We start from the raw sequence: 19,920 nt of genomic DNA on the forward strand, positions 1-19,920 counted from the left end.
GGTGCTGATCAGACGCTTTTAGATATTCTTTAGATTTTCTTTTAAACTGTGGCGCTTGGAGTGACCCCTCTGCGTCTCCTGCTACACGAGGGCGTCTGACGTAAGGTGTGCCCGGTGTTCTTTTTTTTTTTTTTTTTTCGTTCCAGGTCACGAGTGGGTACAGAAAGGGGCCACTTTTTCATGTGCGTCTCAAGGGCAGTTTTCAGATTGAAGGAAAATGAAGGAGCGTTGCGTGATAGAAACCATGCTCAAGCTCCTCCGAGATCTGCATACTGTTGTGTAGGGCAGGAGCGTGGCGTAACCCGCGGCGGGCCGACGGAGAGGCCAAATGATGGGAGGGCGCGTAAAGTGACGACGCAGAGACCAAGCTTCGGAGAGACTGACGGGAGACTGCCCTCCCGCGTTTATTGCAGGTGGTTTTTAAGGAGGGGGAAGAATGGCTATTGGTCCGCGAGGCACGGGTCACATGACCGGCATGGCCGCGCCGGATTGGCGATGATAGCAAAGAGGATGGATGGATGGATGGATGGATGGATAAGGCTGCACCCTTTAGATCGGGCAGCGGCTCACGCCACCTAGCCGTAATACAGTTAAATACTAGCACTATGTATGTACTAGCACTTCCTCCGTAGATGAAGGAATTTTCACTCGCACCCTGATTGTAGCCACCAATCAGATAACCTCCTCCTGGGTATTTCAACCCGCTTAAAGTCTATTTTACCTTTACTGTCCCTAAACCCCAATGCTTTGAACAATTCTGCGTCATTTTCTTGAACTATAGAGTGAAGCCCTTTACAGACCAGTATCAAGTGTTCAGCCGTTTCCTCCTCCTCTCCACACGCACTACATAACGTGTCTATTCCTTCCTATTTGGCTCGATACGTCTTGGTCTGCAATACTCCCGTCCTGGCCTCAAACAGCAGAGAACTACCCCGAGAATTATCGTAGATCTTTTCCTTCGCAATTTCTTGCTTGAAAGTTTGGTAGGTCTCCAGTGCTGATTTCGTACTCATCCCTATTTTCCACATGTCCAGGGGAGACCCAGCTCCACCCAGTGGCATGTACGGGGACCTTTACTGCACTGGTGTTTCCGCGTGCCACGAGGGGTCGTACGACACAACATCGTCTCCCCCTGGCAGAAATTGCGTCCTTAAGCGGTCGTTGATGGGTTGCTGCACATTTGCCGGCGGGAAGGAAGAATGCCCAGGACTCTCCTCCCGAGGCCCCAAGTGACGATCCTGGGCTGCAGGAATTTGAGGCTGCACCTCAGCAGGTGCAGAGTGGCACTGGACAGCAGGGCCATCGCGAATGGCCTGCGTAGGCAACACCTGGTTGTTGATGTGCAATCTTGAATGCAGCCGTCGACCGCGGCCGTCGACGATGACATTGTCGTTCCGGAGCCGGCGCAGCTCGCTGGCGTCCTGCTGCCATAGCACCAGAGGCAGCCGACACAGCTTGGCTGACACTCGCACGATGTGCTGCCGCCTCTTAGCCCGGCCAGGCAGGTGCTCGAACCCCGGAGGTACACCTGCAGGAAGCTGCGAGGAAACTGGTGTAGCCAGACGACACGCCAACGTTGCGCTGTCGATCAGGAGTCCCAACTGCTGGATGGCGTCGAGCCCCAGCAGTGACGTGCCGTGTGCTGTCACGTAGAAGGTGACAAAGGCGTGCTTGCCACGGTGCTGCAAGTCCGTCCGGAAATACCCTAGGACCGGTATGCGGTGCTTTGAAAAATTCTGCAGTTGGATGGACGTTTGGATCAGTCGGTCCTTCGAAGCGAAAAGCATGTCGAAGTCCTTGGTCATTAACGATGCAGTGGCTCCGGTGTCCACCAGCAATGACATGTGGCTATGTCCTCCGACGACAACAGGGATGCGCAAGTCCCTTGGGCTAGTCGGCGCAGCTTGCACGGACAGGACTGTGGCAGTGCCGGAGTCAGCGTCTTGGACGGAGGCAACTTCCTGCACCGACGCCTGTCGTTTACGGCAGACTGCCGCGAAATGCCCCTTGATGCGGCAAAATTGGCAAGTTTTGTTTTTGGCCGGACAATTTCTGGAAGTCGCCAAATGCCCTAACTTGCCGCAGCGAAAACATGGACCGACCTGAGGCTTGGGCGTAAGCTGTTGTACTTGCTGGCAGCGAACGCAGTGCTGTACCTCTACCGTCGAGCCCGCGCAGCCATCTTGGACGCGGCCACTCGCGTTGTGAGGGAAGCCGCCGCCATGATGAGTTGCATGAGGGAGCAACGAAGCAGCCGACCAGCCATTTTGAGCCGCTGCGACGCACTGGATGCTGCCGCCGTAACCGGAGTGTGAGCCGAGTAGCTGCTCGTTTTCTTGAAACGCTGCGTTGGCTTTCTGTAGCGCCTCCCAGTTGCGTGCAATTTCTTCTGCCCTTTGCAGCATGAGGGCTTCCCCACAGGACAGCAACTTGGCTCTGACATGCACGTTGGCGACCCCATGAATTACTTGGTCCCGCACTCTGCCGTCGTACGTAGCTCTGAACTTGCATGACAGGGCCTTTTCTTTGAGCGTGGTGACGAAGGCAAGAAACGTTTCGCCGGGCACTTGTTTGCGGCTTGTGAAAACGTGCCGCTCGGCTAGCACGTTCGTTGTCTTGGCAAAAAGCCCGTCCAGGAATTGTAGCAACGTGTCGTACTCCGTCGTCGCCGCATCTGTCGACACCGTGCCCGAGTCCGACGCCGTCGGTGTACTGGCCGTGTGTGTAGCATTTGGGCCGCCTTGTGCTTCGAGCTGCTCCTGCGCCGCGAAGCATTTGCGTTGTCCCTCGATGCCGAGCACGCAGAGGAGCGCCGATGCACGTCGCTCATCTTCCCAGCCGCCTCCACCGGCCGCTTTCAGGTGAGCCTGGAAAATTTTTCTCCATAAATGCCATGGAATAGGAGGCTTGCCGGGAACGTTGTGGAACGGAGGAAGGTTCGCAAAGAGGGCCGCCATGCGTGCAGGTAGCAGTAGGCCCAAGCAGAATGGAAGTGGCGTCGTTCAGTAGCCGAAGCAGGAACAAAGGAATTTCAGGCCGACGCCCTTGTAGTGCTTGTAGCGTGCAGGAAGGCTAGCACCGACGCGCAGCAGAAAATGTGACTCGTAGCGTAATGTCACGTACATTGTGCTCTTCCTGGCGTCGCCTGTCGTAGTAGTGTAGCGGTTCAACTACCTCGTCGCCATGTGTTGTGTAGGGCAGGAGTGCGGCGTAACCCGCGGCGGGCCAACGGAGAGGCCGAACAACGGGAGGGCGCGTAAAGTGACGACGCAGAGACCTAGTTCCGGCGACACTGACGGGAGACTGCCCTCCCGCGTTTATTTAAGGTGGTTTTTAAGGAGGGGGAAGAATGGCTATTGGTCCGCGAGGCCCGCGAGGCACGGGTCACATGACCGGCATGGCCACGCCGAATTGGTGATAGCAAAGAGGCATAGGGGAGACCCAGCTCCACCCAGTGGCATGTACAGGGACCTTTACTGCACTGGTGTTTCTGCATGCCACGAGGGGTCGTACGACACAACACGTACCACCAGCAGTAAATGGTGTATATTGTCATGTGGTCGTGACGTCGACGAAGACAACAGTCAGCACGTCCGAGATGAAACTGTTTATTTGGCCGAACTTGTGGCCGAGAAACTGAGAACTAGAACTACAGCAATACACGCTGTACAATGATAGCGGCGAACAGGGCGTCGTCCGTCGATCAACTGACAAGCGGTCAAGCGCGTCGCCTTTTATACAGGCGCTATGGAACTTTCCAGCAATATCACTGGTGGCGGCGTTATCTCTCGACAAAGCTGGAACATTCGCGTGCGGTGCGCAATCTTAACAAAACAATCTACTAAAATCGTGAAGCTTCTCGAACACTGCTTCGCGGCCAGCGTTGAGCGTTGATAAGCCTCCTTGCTGGTCAAGCTCGAACACATCAAAATAAAAGAAGAAGTGGGCGTGGCAATATTGTTACGGGGTTTGTAAGAGAGCTTTATTCGTAAGGAACTGGACGGCATGTGTCAGCCAGTACTGCACGTGATTCTTCTCTTCCATCCTATTCCGTTATTGTTGTCACTGCTACTCTTTCTCTATAGATTAGACCCACTAACAATATAAATAGCTCGCTGCCATTTCGCCGACGCATGCATGGCCTGCGGTTGAGTTGTCTAACGGAGCGCGCTGGGGAGCGAGGGGTCGCTGATTCGAATCCCCGGTCGGGTGCTTCGGAATTTTTTCTTCTCCTTTATTTTTCTTTGTGCCTTTTTAATATATATACATATATGTACATATCCGGGACGTGACGGCGACGGTGACAGCAAAAATCCGCCGAGAGTGTCCAATTGCTATCGCAGTAAATGTACACGTGTGACCTAGGCTACAGCAACGTCGATGGCGTTTCGCGTATCGGTCACATTTGTGGTGTAAAGATACCTGATGTTATGTTGAGGTTATCAGAGGTAGAGTTGCACGTCAACATAGTTTTTATATGTCCATTCGATTCACCCTGCACTACCTGAACTGGTGCATGGTGGTGCCGTCAGGGTGCCGCCGTCGTGCAGGGAACGTTTGAGAAAGTGCAGCAGCAACGAGATGCCGAAACGAACACGAGAGTGCAGATGTGCAAGCTCTCTCCTACGGTCGGCTGTCTTGCGAGTTGTGGAGATTGTTATTTGTAAAAGTCGCCGCCGCTTAAGTTGCCTGGCATTTCAAACTACCGGAAAACGTTCTGACGTATTTGTTGGGCACCATTAAAATAGCCACGAATGCAGTCAGCTGTGTCGTCTGCTGCGATACCAGCCATCTTGTGCTGCACGGACTCGGCACTACCTCACGAGTAAGTGCAGGGAATTTGTGCACTAGCTTTGCACGATGGCTGCACTTTTTTTAAACGAATACCGCGGTGCCGACGCCGCCATGTTGAACTCATGAAACGAATGCCGGAGGGCAGCGCCGCCGTGAACCAGTTCACAAAGTGCAGGTGAAATGAATGTTCATTTCGTAGTCCCTGTTGGGGCCGCGAAAAATTCCTCTGTCGCGGCCGCCTGGCCGCCCCTTGTAAACACGTGGGAGGCGCCCCGACACACGATGCTCGGAGGCAGCTTTGCAGTTGCTGTGCCTGTTGTCACATGATCATAGAGGGCGGTGGTGAGCTTTGGGCTGGGTGGACCCTACGCGCTGCGACGTCGCTACAAGCGCCTCATTATGTTGACGGCGCCTACCCCTGTTTACAAACATACATCTATAGGGTCCCTTTGCAAATGAGTTTCGAACAGCAGCTTGGCTCTGATCATTGTTACGCGTGCCAAAGTTTTGATAAGTAGTCAGCTCAGAGCGGACGGTTCTTCATGGCACTTTGTAGTTGTACTGCTATTTTCTTGTATTTTTGGCGAGTATGTGAAAAATCTTGTATGCAAGGCAATAAACAACACCAAAAATAAAGAAAAAAAACCCAGCATGGCTCTGTGGTAGAATACTCGACTGCCATGCAGAGGGCCCGGATTCAAATTCCATTCGATCCTGGGTGTTTTTTTTTTTCCTCATTTTATTTTTTTTCATGTCTATTGGTTGCGCCATTGACGGCAATGCGGCAGTGGCGACGGCGCTGAATGTCTGAGAGCTGCGCTCTAAAAATACGCTGGAGCCACCCCCAGAAAGACTGAGAAATGTGCTTTCTGACAAGCCCATTATCCAATATGGTGGCACCTGGTGGCATTGTCACAGAACTATCGTGATTTGAAACACGCCTATTTTTTTCACGATATCTCATGATTTTCATGCTGTTTGATATGTCTCATTCTTCGTCACTTTTGAAGTCTGTCATGTATTTGTTATATTTATTTTGAATGGTTCTGCACGTTGTTATTGCATTGTATAATCATCCCATTATGCTACTATTAATTGCACTGCATCTCTTCAATCATGAAATTCTCTCTATGTATAATTATGCTTATTACCCTCTTCCAGTTTAAGTTTGTTGCGCTTTTAACAATCTCACTGCTTGTTATCACCCTTGCCTGATACTGGGCTCTTAAAGGGACACTAAAGGCAAATATTAAGGGGGGAAGTGGCTTTGGAAAACCAACTTTCTTATAACTTAACAGATGTGGGTGAAAATTGGCACAAATATTCAGCATGTCTCCCTTATGCTTCCAAAAAAGTTTGAGTGATATCTTCACAACTTTTTATTCAATTAAATTTTAACTTCTTCAAGCACTCTCCAAGCATAGCACTTTGTGCAATGCTTGGAGAGTTTAAATAATGCACTGAAGGCTAAGTGAATATTCCTTGCATAGATAAATGCACGCTGAGTGTCGTGACATTCTGTATTTATTTATTTTTTTTGCAACACAATATTCTTGTATTGCAGTTCTTTTTGCTACCTTCAAATCAGGCACGCTCTTGGGGTGAACGACCAGTCACATCGTAAAATTACAAAGAGTCAAAATTAGAAAAAAAGAATGTCACGACATTCATTGTAGTCTAAGAAACATGACAAAAGAAACGGAGTCAAAATAGGCCAAACGGTTACGAAGAAAATGGCTGCGCAAACTCGGCAGGCAGGCGAAAAGGCACTTTTGAGAAAACAGCTCTCGAAGTTTCACCTTGCGTCCAGTGGTCTAGAATGCACCAGGATCATTGTTTTTGGCGTCCTTAGTGATGCAAGGTCTCTAAGAGTATTTGGTGCTTGCTTTGGTGCACTTTTGATGCCTTTTTTTCCCGTATGGCATTCTTCTCTGCAGCTCTGCGAATGGAGTGCTTTCCAGGCTTCGGGCCAAGTGATGCACAAAACTCTCAATAAGCATGGAGAGTGCCAGTATTATACTTGTAGACTACCTCACTGACAGCTGTTTCAGCGGCAATCAGTGAAGCATTTAGCTCTTCCTGTAGAATTGACCAAACTACCGAATGAAGACTCTCGCCCGCATGGTTTTTTTTTTTATTTATTGCAACAGCCGATAAGCTGAGGGTGGTTTAGTTTTGGTAGAGTGGCAGCAATGCGGTGCTGCCAATTTATACGTGTGTAGTGGTGGAGCCTTGCCTTCAGCTTCTGCAGCACGGTATTTGCACCAGCTCAGGGACCCAAGTGGGCAGAATTCATGGTGCAGTTCTTCATCTCTCGAGGTGATGTGATAGAGTGTTGCCATTATGGCCTTTTTGCATGTCATAAACGTCAGTTTTGTCACGGATAGCCATACCATAATAATTAATTAGTCAGTCTTTAATCAGGTCTTGAGTCAGGCCGCCCTATCCTCCTAGTGGTTGAGCCTTCTTGCTTCTTGATACAGGTGTTGGCAGAGCTGTACCCATCCTCTTTTTGACATGATTTATACAGTCTTCATTAGCCAATGGAATAAATCCGTATGTTTTTTCTTCAGAAAGAGTCGGGGAAGTATCATTGTCTCCATCACAAACAATGGATGTGTACCGGAGGTCATTCTTTCCAGTGACCTTCTGAATAAAATTTTGGGGGATGTGGCATTCAGTACCAACTTTCTTATGCCTTCGTAGGTTTTGATGAAAATTGGCACACTTATTGCAAACATTTCTGGGATCAAATATCTGAGCAGTTTATTCAAATAACTCGAGTTGGTCAGATATAAATTCAACTCCCTGCTTCACACAGGCCACGCTCATTTGCAAACCTCACCTGTGATGCGTTTCATCATCCACTCGATCGCGGAAACGGTAATTTGCGAGGCTTTCGTTATTTTAGAATATTCATCAGAGCTAGTGGCAATACCAAGCACGAATACAAGCGTGCCTAAATTGCATCACCAGCGCTTTCTTTCAAGCTGACGTACTTGGCCGCGGGGTCCGGGAAGTCGGCGCACGATATGCTGGCTGCCGGCATTCGGTGACAATGCACAGTGCTCCTAGCCGCGACGACGAAAAATCGGTGCATGCTTGGTCTCGCATTTTGCCGCGCCGACGCGCGAAATTGCTAGCTGCTGTTCCGAGCGGTCAATGCGCGACAAGCTTGGCCGGGAGGTCCGCTGCCGATGCGTAAAATGGCCATCCGCACTTTCGAGGAGCCAGCGGACGATGCGATTTCTTGCTTGCGACGAAGCACAGTGCGGCTTGTCCGCTAGCACGTTGTCCTCCCCCGCAAAGTTCGGATTCGTCTCGTAAACCAGCGCTGTGAGCGGAGTTAGGCCTAGCCACGACTCCGAGCAGCAAGCTCGGTCGCGGTGTGCGTGGCCGCAGTGCCCGATGTTTCAAAGCACGTCATGTTCGATCACGGGTACAAAGAGTAGTCCCGCGAAGCTATTCGTCACGGAGTACTAAGTGCTAACAAGCTGAACTTCTACCCGAGACGCGCATCTGCGATGTTCGCAACGAGCGCGGCACGCCATCGTCTATCGTACATTGAGGACTGCGCTTCCGCTTGCAGCTGTCAAACTACAGGGTAATCATATTCTAAATTATCGTCCACCCGTGCACACAGAACGAGAGTGAACGTGTCACTATACGAGGGCGGTCCGATAAGTACTTAGCCTTCAAAAGAAAAACGAAAATATTGGAATGGTATCGATTTAATTCTCAACATCGTCCCCTTTCAACTCTATACACTTGACCCAGCGATCCTCCAACTTCTTGATCCCGTCAAAAAAATACGTTTTCTCCTGAGCTGCAAAGCAGGCTTCTGTGGCGGCGATAACTTCTTCATTCGACTCAAATTTTTGTCCGGCGAGTGACTTTTTCAAGTTGGGAAACAAGAAGAGATCACTCGGGGCCTAATCTGGAGAATACGATGGATGGGACACCACTTCGTAGCCCAGTTCGACCAACTTGGCCGTGGCGATGGCCCAGGTGTGAGCTGGCGCGTTGTCATGGTGGAAGAGCACCTTTTTTTTCACCAAATGTGGCCGTTTTTTTCACAATTTGGCATCGAATCGGCCCAGAAATTCGGCGTAGTAAGGTCCTGTCATCGTTTTACCCTTCTCAAGGTAGTCGACGAAGATCACACCTTGAGAATCCCAGAAAATGGCGGCCATCACCTTTCCGGCCGATGCGACAGTCTTCACCTTCTTCGGAGCAGGTTCTCCGGGTGCAGTCCACTGTTTCGACTGTTCTTTGGTCTCTGGTGGTACCAGTGGAGCCATGTTTCGTCGACGGTCACAAAACGACGCAGGAACCCCTTCGGATTACGCTTAAACAGCTTCAAACACTGCTCTGATGTGGTCTCACGGACGCGCTTGTTGTCCGGAGTGAGCAAACGCGGCACCCATCGCGCCGACCGCTTTCTCATGCCCAAAATTTCATGCAGGATATAATCCACGCGGTCTTTCGAGATGCCTACTGTCTCAGCTACCTCGCGCATCTTCAGTCGGCGGTCTGCCAATACGAGGTCGTGGATTTTTGCCACGTTATCGGCCGTGGTAGCCGTTTGCGGGGCCCCTGGGCGAGGCTCATCAAAAACCGACGTGCGACCAGGTTTAAACTCGTTGAACCAATTTTTGACGGTTGCCATCGAAGGAGAAGACTCACCGTAGACGGCATGCAGTCGCTCTTTGATTTCGCTGCGCGATTTCTCTTCCAAAAACAAGAATCGAATCACCAACCGATATTGCTCTTTTCCCGTTTTTAACGGACACACGAAAATCACCTGCTTTCTCAAGCGGCCAAAACAAAACCGCGAGCCCGATTCGACTGGACCTTTGCATGTGTCCCTCTAAGAGAGCGTACTCAACCTCGGTATATGTCTCATGCGATAGCGTTGCACTCTCGCGGTGAGGCTAAGTACTTATCGGACCGCCCTCGTAGGTTGTATTCACAAGACGTCACCACGATGCTGTGAGCAGCGCTAGCAACTATGGTGACGCCGTCCGTCGGTCGGTCCGCCATGTCCTGGCCACTGTATGGCGCTGTGCCGTAGTGTCCCACAATGTGTGTTTTGCTTTATCTGGGATTTGACAGGTGCTGCCCTTATAGGACAGAAATTCTTGCTGTTTACTAGCAACTACCGCAGCATAAACCTCGACGAACGCGGTTGAAGACGCTGCGAAGTGATGGGCGGTATGCCTTTAATCAGTTTGAGCGCATATGCGCAAAAGCTTGGACAAGACGGCAAGGGAACACTACGTGGGAAAATTCAAGCTTTGTGGCAGTGTTGAACCACTGTTCCTGCATGGACGAGTTGCACTTCGATGTCGAGCGTGTGCCGAGGGTGAAAATTTTTCACATCAAGGATTCTTTAGGGTTGCTTTCGTAGCCTCCCGAAGGCTTCGTGCGCAGTTGGGGTTTGTCTCGTACACGAAATAGGCGATGGCTTTCCTGCAAGTGAGTAATATAAGTGTAATTACAGACCTTGTAGTACACCAGCGCCGCCTCTTGATGTGAGGAGCAGTCAGCGAGGCAAATCTCAGAGCGATCGTTTTACAGGTGAGACGTCGCAAGCGGAGTGAAAAAATGCAACTGCGCCAGTGCACGCTGACATTATGTATTAGTGTCGTTTACAACAATAAAAATTCGGCTATGCAAACGTAAACACCCAGCCAACCAGAAATTTAACTTCCCTTCTCCCAGCGGCGTGGTGACGGGACAACAAACACAGACGCTCTGAAGCATAAAATGCGTCAAGTGTAACATTTGGAACCTAAATTGGTACTCACCTGCAGTGAAATGAGCGCTGCACACTTCTTAGTTAGTCCAACTTTTGTTGATGTGAGAGCGAACAATGCGGAATACCACTCGGTACAACACCTTTCTAACAATTCTTCCGTTGGTTGTAGATGGCTGAACGAAGTCCATAAAAGTTGACGCTGTTTTGTTCGCCGTGACCTATTGCTACGTCAATAGACGGCGCAATTTACCATGATTTCAGACACTGCAACTGAACATGGTCAGCTGCTGCTTCGCGAACTGGGGCAGAGAACATCCACACGCACCAAAAGAGCTTCACAAAGTGGCCAGGATCATGGCCGACAGAAGCGAAAGCAGCTCACGCCCTTCCCATCAGCCAGCGCGCCAGTGTGGGCATGTCCTCAGTGAATACAACCTATAAGTAGCGCGATTTTCGACATTCGTAACATCAGGTAACACATAAGCAGCAGACGACTGTCCTCTCAGACCGAGCATCGAACCAATGGTGAGGCGTGCTGGAGCAACATGGCAGACGCATCCAATGGGAAGCCTCGAAACGACCTTCAGAGATTTGCTTTTTGTGCGCTTGTTTTCGAAGGGAGGAGCCAGCTGAGGCGGGGAATTTGAAAACGAAGAAATGCTCTTTGCGACGAGCTCAAAATGGCGGCGCCCGGTTGTACCATTGTGGAGCTAGAATTTTTTTAAAAGCACTGTTTTTTTGCGATCTCCACAATAACGCCACCTCAGCATGCGCAACAAATTTTTTAAAGCACTTCTAGGTGGTTTTCAGTGAAGATATTGTGGAATCAGATAGAAAAAGGGCTACGGAAACTGAAAATGTGATTTTCAAAAAATCGATTTTTTTTGCCATTTTGCGGGATACGAAAGCCGTGTCCCCCCTTAAATTGACACGTTGATTGTTGAAATAGTGGTCCAGAAACCTCATAGTGCTTCTTTTGTGCCAAGGAAGTGCTTACAGTAGAACCCCGCTGATACGTTTTTGAAGGGACCGTAGGAAATAAATGTAAGAGACGGGAAACGTAAGAGCCGAAAAACAGGAAAAACGACAAAATATTTAGTGGTACAGAATTTTATTTCAATGCTTACGAGCAGCGCGAAAATTGGCGCGCTCAGCCGCGATCTAGTCGATGGATAGAAACGCGGAGCTGGGGATGGCCTCATCCGCAAAATGTAATCAACGTATGTGATTTTTTTAATACCAACAGCTGTAAGCATGAAAGAACGAAGCACACGCAATCACGACCAGCGCGGCGAGTCCGACCGCGAACCGCGCGCACGACCATGCGAGCTCCAACCAGCTCGAACTCCTCCCGTCCTCCGACAAATAACGATGATGATGAGTCTACGCCAACGCGATGGCAGTGAATGCCAATCTCGAAGGCCTTGCTTTCGCAAGCAATTACGTCATAGACGCCATGTTTGTGCAATGCAAATTTCAAAGGCTATGCTTTTGTCAATAGTAAATGCCAATCTCGAAGGCCTTGCTTTTGCGAGCAATTACGTCATAGACGCCATCTTTGCAATGCGAATCTCGAAGGCCATGCTTTTGTTTGCATCAATTGAAAGATCCTATTGCTTGCGCCTCTCATGCGGCTAATATTACGGTCAAACCAGGCCAAGCTGCGTGAAAATGCACCATAGCCGCTCTCTTCGGTAGTCACTCGGTCCGCTCCGAGCGCACTTCGCGACGTATCATACGGGAACGGTCCGACAGTTACGACGTAACAGCGGGGTTCCCAATACATTGTATCCTATGGGAGCTATGCCGGGACCGGCGGAAAACGACGTAACAGCCGGGAAAACGCAGCAGTGAGGAACGTAACAGCGGGATTCTACTGTATTTTGAAATAAAATCACAGTTTAGTGGTCCGCATTGCATTAGCGCACTTCAAATCACCCACCTGAAAGCAGTGTTCCTCACTTCACTGTTGCAGTGCCCAGCGTTGCCTGCCTTTACTGCGCAGCTGTGCGCACTGGCGGTACAGTGTACTAGAATAGGGGTAGTGGGCTCAGACACATGCGCCGCCTGAGGCACCTCATGTTACCTCCGAGTGATGGCGCCACTAGCATTTCCTCTTGAAATGTTATGCGGTTTTACAAGTTTCGCGGCTACGCTAGGCGGGCTTTGCAGGTTATTTTAGCGGACTGTGTAATTATAGACAAGTGCTTGCTATCCATACTGTCGGAATTCTGTCCAAACGTATTCACTTTTCTCGTTTAATGCCAAAGAAACACGCTACCGCTATGATCGCAGTGCTAGCTGGAGAGATGTTGGCTGCCTCCCTGAAAGCCGCCGTTAAGTGATGGCTTGACAACAAATTAATCAGCTTATAGCTTGGCGGAGCGGGATGTTTGCGCCTGTTTACGCATAGCTCTATCAGGCATTTTCGAACGTTGCACGCACCTTGAAGAAATGCTCGACGCCTGCCAAGCGTTGGCGGTGACCGAAGTTGACGGAACATCACCAGTCTAATTACGAACGACGGTGCGCTTTTCGCATAAGAAAACGCTTCACATGCACGTGAATGTGCACGTTGTCAGAAAGATAATAAAAGGCATCCACAAAATGCGTTTTATTTGTAGAAAATTAGTTCCTTGAAATTTCAAACAAGCGCATTTGCAGCTGTTAAAGTAAAAATGGATACATTCGAGCAAAACTTTCCTATTGTGAGGGCGAATTGCTAAATCAGATTTTCAAATCTGATTTTTACTTTCTGCAGTTTAATTTCTTTATGAACAGCATTGGCGTAAAGATTACACATAAGACATCCACCAAAAGAAAAACACTCTAGGAACTGTTTAGATTCCACAAATATTACAAATTTCTGTTCGAAAATGGTGTGGCAGTACATAATGTCAACTTTTCTTTCAACAACAACATTTACATATGGGCCGCGGTGAGTGAGTGAAGAAACTTTATTTCCCTTTTTAAGAAAGGGGAGGAGCCGGAGGGGAGAGAGGGAGGTCTGTAATCCAGTCCCAGTAAGCGTCCGTCACCACTTCGTGTGGCATAACGTCAGACTACCAGTCGTGGTAGGCCTCCGCTATCTCCTCAGCCCACCTCAGGACTCTGTCCTGGAGAGTGGGATCGGAGCTGCGCAGGGCAGTCTCCCACAGCTCCTCACTACTAATTAATGGTTTGAGAGTGCAGGCGGGAGATTTCATGGGACATTGCCACATGATATGCGAGAGATCTGCTATCTGGACAGGGCAGAAGCGACATTTGGGTGACGGGTATGTGGCAGGAAAAAATAAGTGCAGAGTTCGCGGTGTAAGAAATGTGCGAGTTTGTAGTTGCCGCCACAATATTTCTCTCTGGCGCGTGCTAGGCAGGGAAAGAGGTGGATATGTAAAGCGTTGGTGTCTTTAATGTGTGCAAATTTCGTGAAATGTGATCAGCGAGTCTTTATGGGGGTCTTGTGAGGAGTTATTGGGCCCTAGAGGTTGGCGCACATTTGCGGCCACTCGGTCTGTGAATCCTCGAGCAGCTGCACGAGCCATTTCGTTTCCTCGGAGTCCTTGATGTGCTGGAGTCCAGACTAGGGCGATGTTGTTTTGTGGTGGGTGAGCGACGAGTAAGGAATGTGCGGTATTGGTAATATAACCACTACTGAAGTTCCGGATAGCTGTCTTAGAGTCGCTAATTATGACATCGCAATCAGGTAGCCCCGATGCGAGTGCGATGGCGGCTTCTTCCGCGTCGCCTGCCGAGGTGGTCTTGATTGACGCTGAACGAACAATGTTGTGGACTTGCAAGGATCTACAATTAAGCCGTCGTCGTCACCTACGTGAAACAGGCCTCAGGCCTGGCTGACCACCCGACCTTGACTGCTGGATTAGTGGAGCTCACCACCACTCATTACTGTACTTCATACACGAAGCAAATATGTATGTGTATTTCTGAATCAGTAATTATTATGCCTAAGGGCAGACTTTCGAAAATAAAAAAAACATTTACATAACAAGAACGTATATCTGCTGTGAAGGCATTTTTCGAGTAGGCTTTCTGCTTCTTCCTGGCAACTCAAACAATGTTGTTCAACAAATCTCCACCTGATATACACCTTGCAGTGGGCATTGTGAGGCTTGTTGCAGAAAAACGTGCCAACTTTTTCCGACACAACAGTCGTTTCTTCGCATGATGTCGAATTGCAGTAAAGTACCGGAAAACAATGGAAAACAAAATTAATCAACTTTTGTTGCTGCAGGGTTTGGGTGTCCTTTTGCTAAGGTACGCGGGGTGATTCGGAAGGATCGTCGGAACAGCGTCTGCCGACAGCGTTGGTCTACCACGAGGAATGCTATCTCTTTGCCATCAATTATATGAATGTAGTCCCTGATTACATAATGCAGCTCAAAATGCAATTCGCACACTGCATCCTCGCTGTGCAGGTTCCTCACCTCTGTATTCTTTTTTCTTAGTCTTGAGTCTTAGTCTTCACACGGCTATAACCAGTTTGGCACCCAGGCGCGATACAGTGATTGTGCCGCTAGTAGGCATACTTGCTTAGCATACCTTAGCATGAGCACGTCGGCGGAAAATGAATACCGCGGTTGTTGATGTAAACCACTGAACTTCTCAATAGCACCAAAAACCAATCGACTTGCCACCTCATTTAGCACGTGTCAAGCAAGAGAGCGGCAACGGCAGAAGGGTAGCAGCACGGGAAACTTGAAGAGGAAACTGCAGCAGCGCCCCTAGCGGCTCCCATTACCGGCGACATGAGTGGCTTCAGAGCGCCACCTGCGTAGCATAGGGCAGAGAGCACACTACCCCCTTCTAGCACACTGTACTGCCGGCGTGCACCATTCGGGCATCTGGCAACATCACATGCATGCGGAATGTTGTCGAACTTTCTGTCTGAGCGACTTTCACGAGTGCGCAAAACACACGCGGCAGTATGTGATACCGAAACTACCACTGAGACGCAACTGCGTGAGCGAAGCAGGGCGCCGGGCGAAGCGCAGTTCGGCGAAAACGGAACCGTTTAACCACGTGTGTTGTTCCCCAGGACAATGCCAAAGAGGTTCTTTTCCCGATGAATCAAACAGAAACGAACAAGCAGCATTTTATTACATCTCTTGATGCACGGAAGGTTCTTTTTTTATTGCAGCTAGTTTGATTACGAGTGATTAATTGTAGTCGGAAGCTCTCACGTCATCGGGATCATTTCCAAAATGTTCCACTCGTGGCGCTCATCATGTGATACATTTAGCTTAATTGCTCAGTAAGTAGGGCACTGCTGTTGATAATATTGCAGTTTTAGACGTCATACATTGAGCTCTCACTCTGACATAAATTCTTATTTGCCTTTAGTGTACCTTTAAGGTAAATAAGTGAGATAAAATGAATTTCTGCAATTACTTTCAATGACTTTGCAGTTGTAAGAAATTTTTTAGAACACTTCTAGGTAGTTTTCAGTGAAGATATTTTGGAATTAGCGAGAAAGTTATGCCGAAAGCGATTTTCAGCAAATGCATTTCTTTCGCCATTTTTTGTCATGCACAGGCCACTACCCCCCTAACAAACCCTGTGTTTGATTGTGCCTTTGTATTTCCCTTTGTTGTGTGTATGTTTCGTATAGGCATTGTGCTTAGTGAAACATAACTTTTAGATTTTGTGGGTAAATACATTTTCAGTTTCTTTGGCATGGCTGCACATCTGAATAATGGGTGTGTTCCTTTATTGCAGTTGTTCAAGAAACTTGAGCAATGTAACCATGAGCTGAAGAAGTACAGCCACGTAAACAAGAAGGCCTTGGACCAGTTCATCAATTTTTCTGACCAGAAGGAAAAGTTGGCAAAGCGCAAGGAAGAGCTTGACCGTGGACACAGTGTATGTGTTCTCTGTTGTGGTTTTTTTAAGAGTGCGAGGGTTGGCTTAATCACAGCCAGGTTAGAGGGCAGACGCACACTTTCCTTCATACGACCAGCGCTTCGAGGCTAGTCCCCATCTTTCATCACCGCTACTTCTTGGCGCTGTTACCACTAGCCACTAAGGTCAGTCACCCTGGCTAGCATGCCTTGATGTGTGTTCCTTCATACAACCAGTGCTTCAAGGTTGGTTCCCACCTTTTACCACCACTAGTTTGTGATGCTCTTACCGAACCCTGGCCACTCTCTGCTAGCCAAAAACCCAACCCATTATTCTCCAGAAGGAAGCAAAGGCCATATTAGAGCCTGTCGCGTCTCCCCTGTAGCACGGCTGTAGCTTAATATTGACCTTTGTTTCATGGGCACCGCCATGCTGCCTAGAGTTACTGTATATGCTACCTTTAGGTAGCAGAGTTGCGCATAGGTCCGGTTAGCAACCACCGCTATACGGTGAAGTCGCACTCTGTTTGTGCAGGCGACGTGCCTACCGTGTCGTTGATTAACATTTCCGGCGTCTCGATGAGCGGCGATAAACATTGGCTGCCGATGAATAGTGTTAATTCAGTTCGCTGCAGAAATACAAAAATTGACTCAAGCGTCAGCTTCGCAATGCATGGTTGTGAGCGGCGCTTGGAAGACAGATGCGCAACTCTGCTACCTAAAGGTAGCATATGCAGTAACTCTAATATTGCCTAGCAAGCATCTCTGCTCTGCCAACCAACTGGCTTGTGCAAAGCTCCGCCTTTGCATGGCTGGTGTACATGCGGCTGCATTTGTAGTTGCTTTTTTTTTCGTTCTGGCATGCTGAATTTCATATGAAGTGATGCAGTCTAGGTAGGAAATCAGTCTGTGCAACATCCTGAAAAGGTTTAATTCTTTGAAGGACAATGATGTTAATATACGGTGGCGCAAATGTGTTGCAAATGATCGATGCCGTATGTTTTTGGCACTGTCTTTCTTTGGAAAAACGTAGAAATATTTCAACTCGTTCTTGAAGGGCAAGTAAATGCTGGCACCCTTCAGGGTTCTTGGACTGTAATCTTTGTTTTTTCACAGTTATGCATCGGCTACCGCTCACACAACATGCGCTCATGTGCGAGCCGCGCACAGGGGTTAGTCACGAGATGTCGGGGCGCGCCTCTTTGTGGCAGCTGTGGTCAATCTTGTTTCTCAACCTCTAATATTTCCTTGTGTATTGCCAACAGGTGTGGACGAAATTACAGGTATTTACTAGCGGGTGCTGGTGCATAAATGCGATTCTGATGTTGACATGCCTGCATGTGGTTCTTTTTTTTTTTTTTTTTTGAGAATCATAACATTTGATTGGCCCTCAGAAGCATTACGATGAGGATGATTGACCCTTTTTTAAGTGTTTTTTTAATAACTTTGCTTACTTAATGCACTGTTTTAGCAAAGTTCTCGCTGTTGTTTGCAAAGCTCTCGCTGTTGTTCGCAAAGCTAAGCAGCAAATTAGCAGTGCAAGAAGTTGATTTAGATGAGCATAGGAGCGTAGTTTCTATTTTGTAACTTCGGCAAGAATGAACTATGCTGTATATCATTGCGGGACTAGTGAGACACTGTTCTTGACCACGTAACAAATTGGCTTCCTTGGGTAGTAAGAAAAAGTTGCCACACACAAAGTGACGAAAACCATTTATTATGTTTTTTTTTAATGCTAGGCCTTTATATCGCATATCTCATATGATATGTGAACGCGCTGAAAGTGTGGGTGTGGAAACGAACTAAGTCTTCTTCGGTACCTTTGGTGGAGTGCACTCCGATCAAAGGTTCCCGCTGCTCACTGATCCGAACTGCGAGAACATGGTTTATGTACCAGAGGCTCAAGTAAGTATAGAGACGCTAAAGGTTCTGCAGCCGGATTACGATGTCTGCCATAATGACAAGTGCAGTATGAGCACACATCTTTCGTATCTTCAACCGTGGCTTCCATGGCTAGCTCCAGCTGCGCGCGTTGCCGGAATCGATCGCAGAGGCCACGCTTTAACAGTACTGCTGTTGCCGATGACAGAGCACACTGAAGATGACGTCACTGCGTTTGCTGAGCATCTCAAAAAACTCTGCGGCTGCAGCCGCAGTTTTTTGCCAAAAAATGCTATTTGTGTTCACTTGTGAGAACTCTCACATCGGTTTTTGAATTCAGCAGGGATCAATTTGATATTACCTACTCCAAGGCCTTTTTTTTTTTATTAAAGTGCTTCAGCTTCCCTTTAAACCCTTGCAGTATTATAAAGGTTGCCACATAGCTAGATTGTACAGCCTCTCTTAATGTGTAATTGTGCCAAAACTGGGTGAATCTGCAAACGTGGGCTGCCGTAGCGGTCTGCAGATATGCGGGACACGTTTGACAGTCACCTCAAAGGAAGCACTCATTTTATTGATGCAGCTTTTAATGAGTTTTAATGAATGTTTTCTAATCGCATGGCATGTAGCTGCAGCCAACCTTACAGTGCTTACGGCCATCCCCGTCACACGAAGGGTGACAGGGATGGCCGGCTCCTCAGCTGCAGCCGCATTTGCGCGTAGAGCATATGATGACGGCGACAGCGAAAACCCGCCCAGAGATTCCATATAATTGCCATCGCAATAAAAGTGAACATTTCTGCTCTCTCGTTTTCTCATTTGTACATGTTAACAGTTGTGTTTTGTCAGTGTGAACACTTGAAAAAAGAAATATCTCAAGTGTTGTCCGGTTTAGCTACGCAGTGCATGGCTTGTCTCGCTTATCGTGTCAGCACCTCAAGGGGTGGGGGATAAAAGCGGGGCTCAGCTGGCACCCTGCTCACACGGACAAGGTGACCAGACGACTGGGGTGGCTCTTGAGACGTGCGCTGCTATGCCCTTTGGTTGGGTCGCCAACAGTATTTCACGTGCTTTTGTGTTTGCAAGCCCGGACTGAACAAAAGTGCCATTTTTCACGAGGTCGTTAGCGGCGGCTTTTTGTTTTTCCTCCACTGAAGAAATTGTGCACAGCCTTTCGGATCAGTCAACTTTGGTTCTAATCAGTGAGGCTTTGGTCATGCAGTCGAGTAGTAGGAATTCAAGTGAAGTATTTTTCGATGTTGGTTGGCTTTGTGTTAATGAACAAGTGCAGTTATCGTAGTTTTTTTTCCACAAGAATGGAAGAGATGTCGCCTCTTGATGCTTGACACAGATCTCTATGAGTGTTTTCTCAATATTTTGGAGTGTAATGAAACTGTATAGATCGCTGCTGTCATCATGCAGTATCAGTCTTCAAGGCAGCAGAAAAAATGAAATCCTCGTTCTGCGAGTGTATGGTGCTAATGGAGGCATCACACTTCCGCCGGCCTGTTAAAAGAATTTTTTTAAGTAACGTATGTGCATAGTGTGGGGACCTCTTATAGCTGACATAAGTCGACACTCAGGCAGGGTCAATGAGGATAATTTTGCTCGTTGTAGCTGCAAAATTTT

General features: G+C 48.5%; 1 protein-coding gene across 1 annotated transcript in view; it reads left to right on the top strand.

Moving 5' to 3' along the window:
• Nucleotides 1-19,920, top strand: part of LOC119379432 (structural maintenance of chromosomes protein 3) — a 661,154-nt gene that overhangs the window by 550,204 nt on the left and 91,030 nt on the right. The window contains exon 26 of the mRNA XM_049411979.1: nt 16,289-16,432. Within this exon, the coding sequence (XP_049267936.1) occupies nt 16,289-16,432 (144 nt within the window). The remainder of the gene's footprint in view (nt 1-16,288; nt 16,433-19,920) is intronic.

This window comes from Rhipicephalus sanguineus, chromosome 1, assembly GCF_013339695.2.
Source record: "Rhipicephalus sanguineus isolate Rsan-2018 chromosome 1, BIME_Rsan_1.4, whole genome shotgun sequence".
NCBI lineage: Eukaryota > Metazoa > Arthropoda > Arachnida > Ixodida > Ixodidae > Rhipicephalus > Rhipicephalus sanguineus.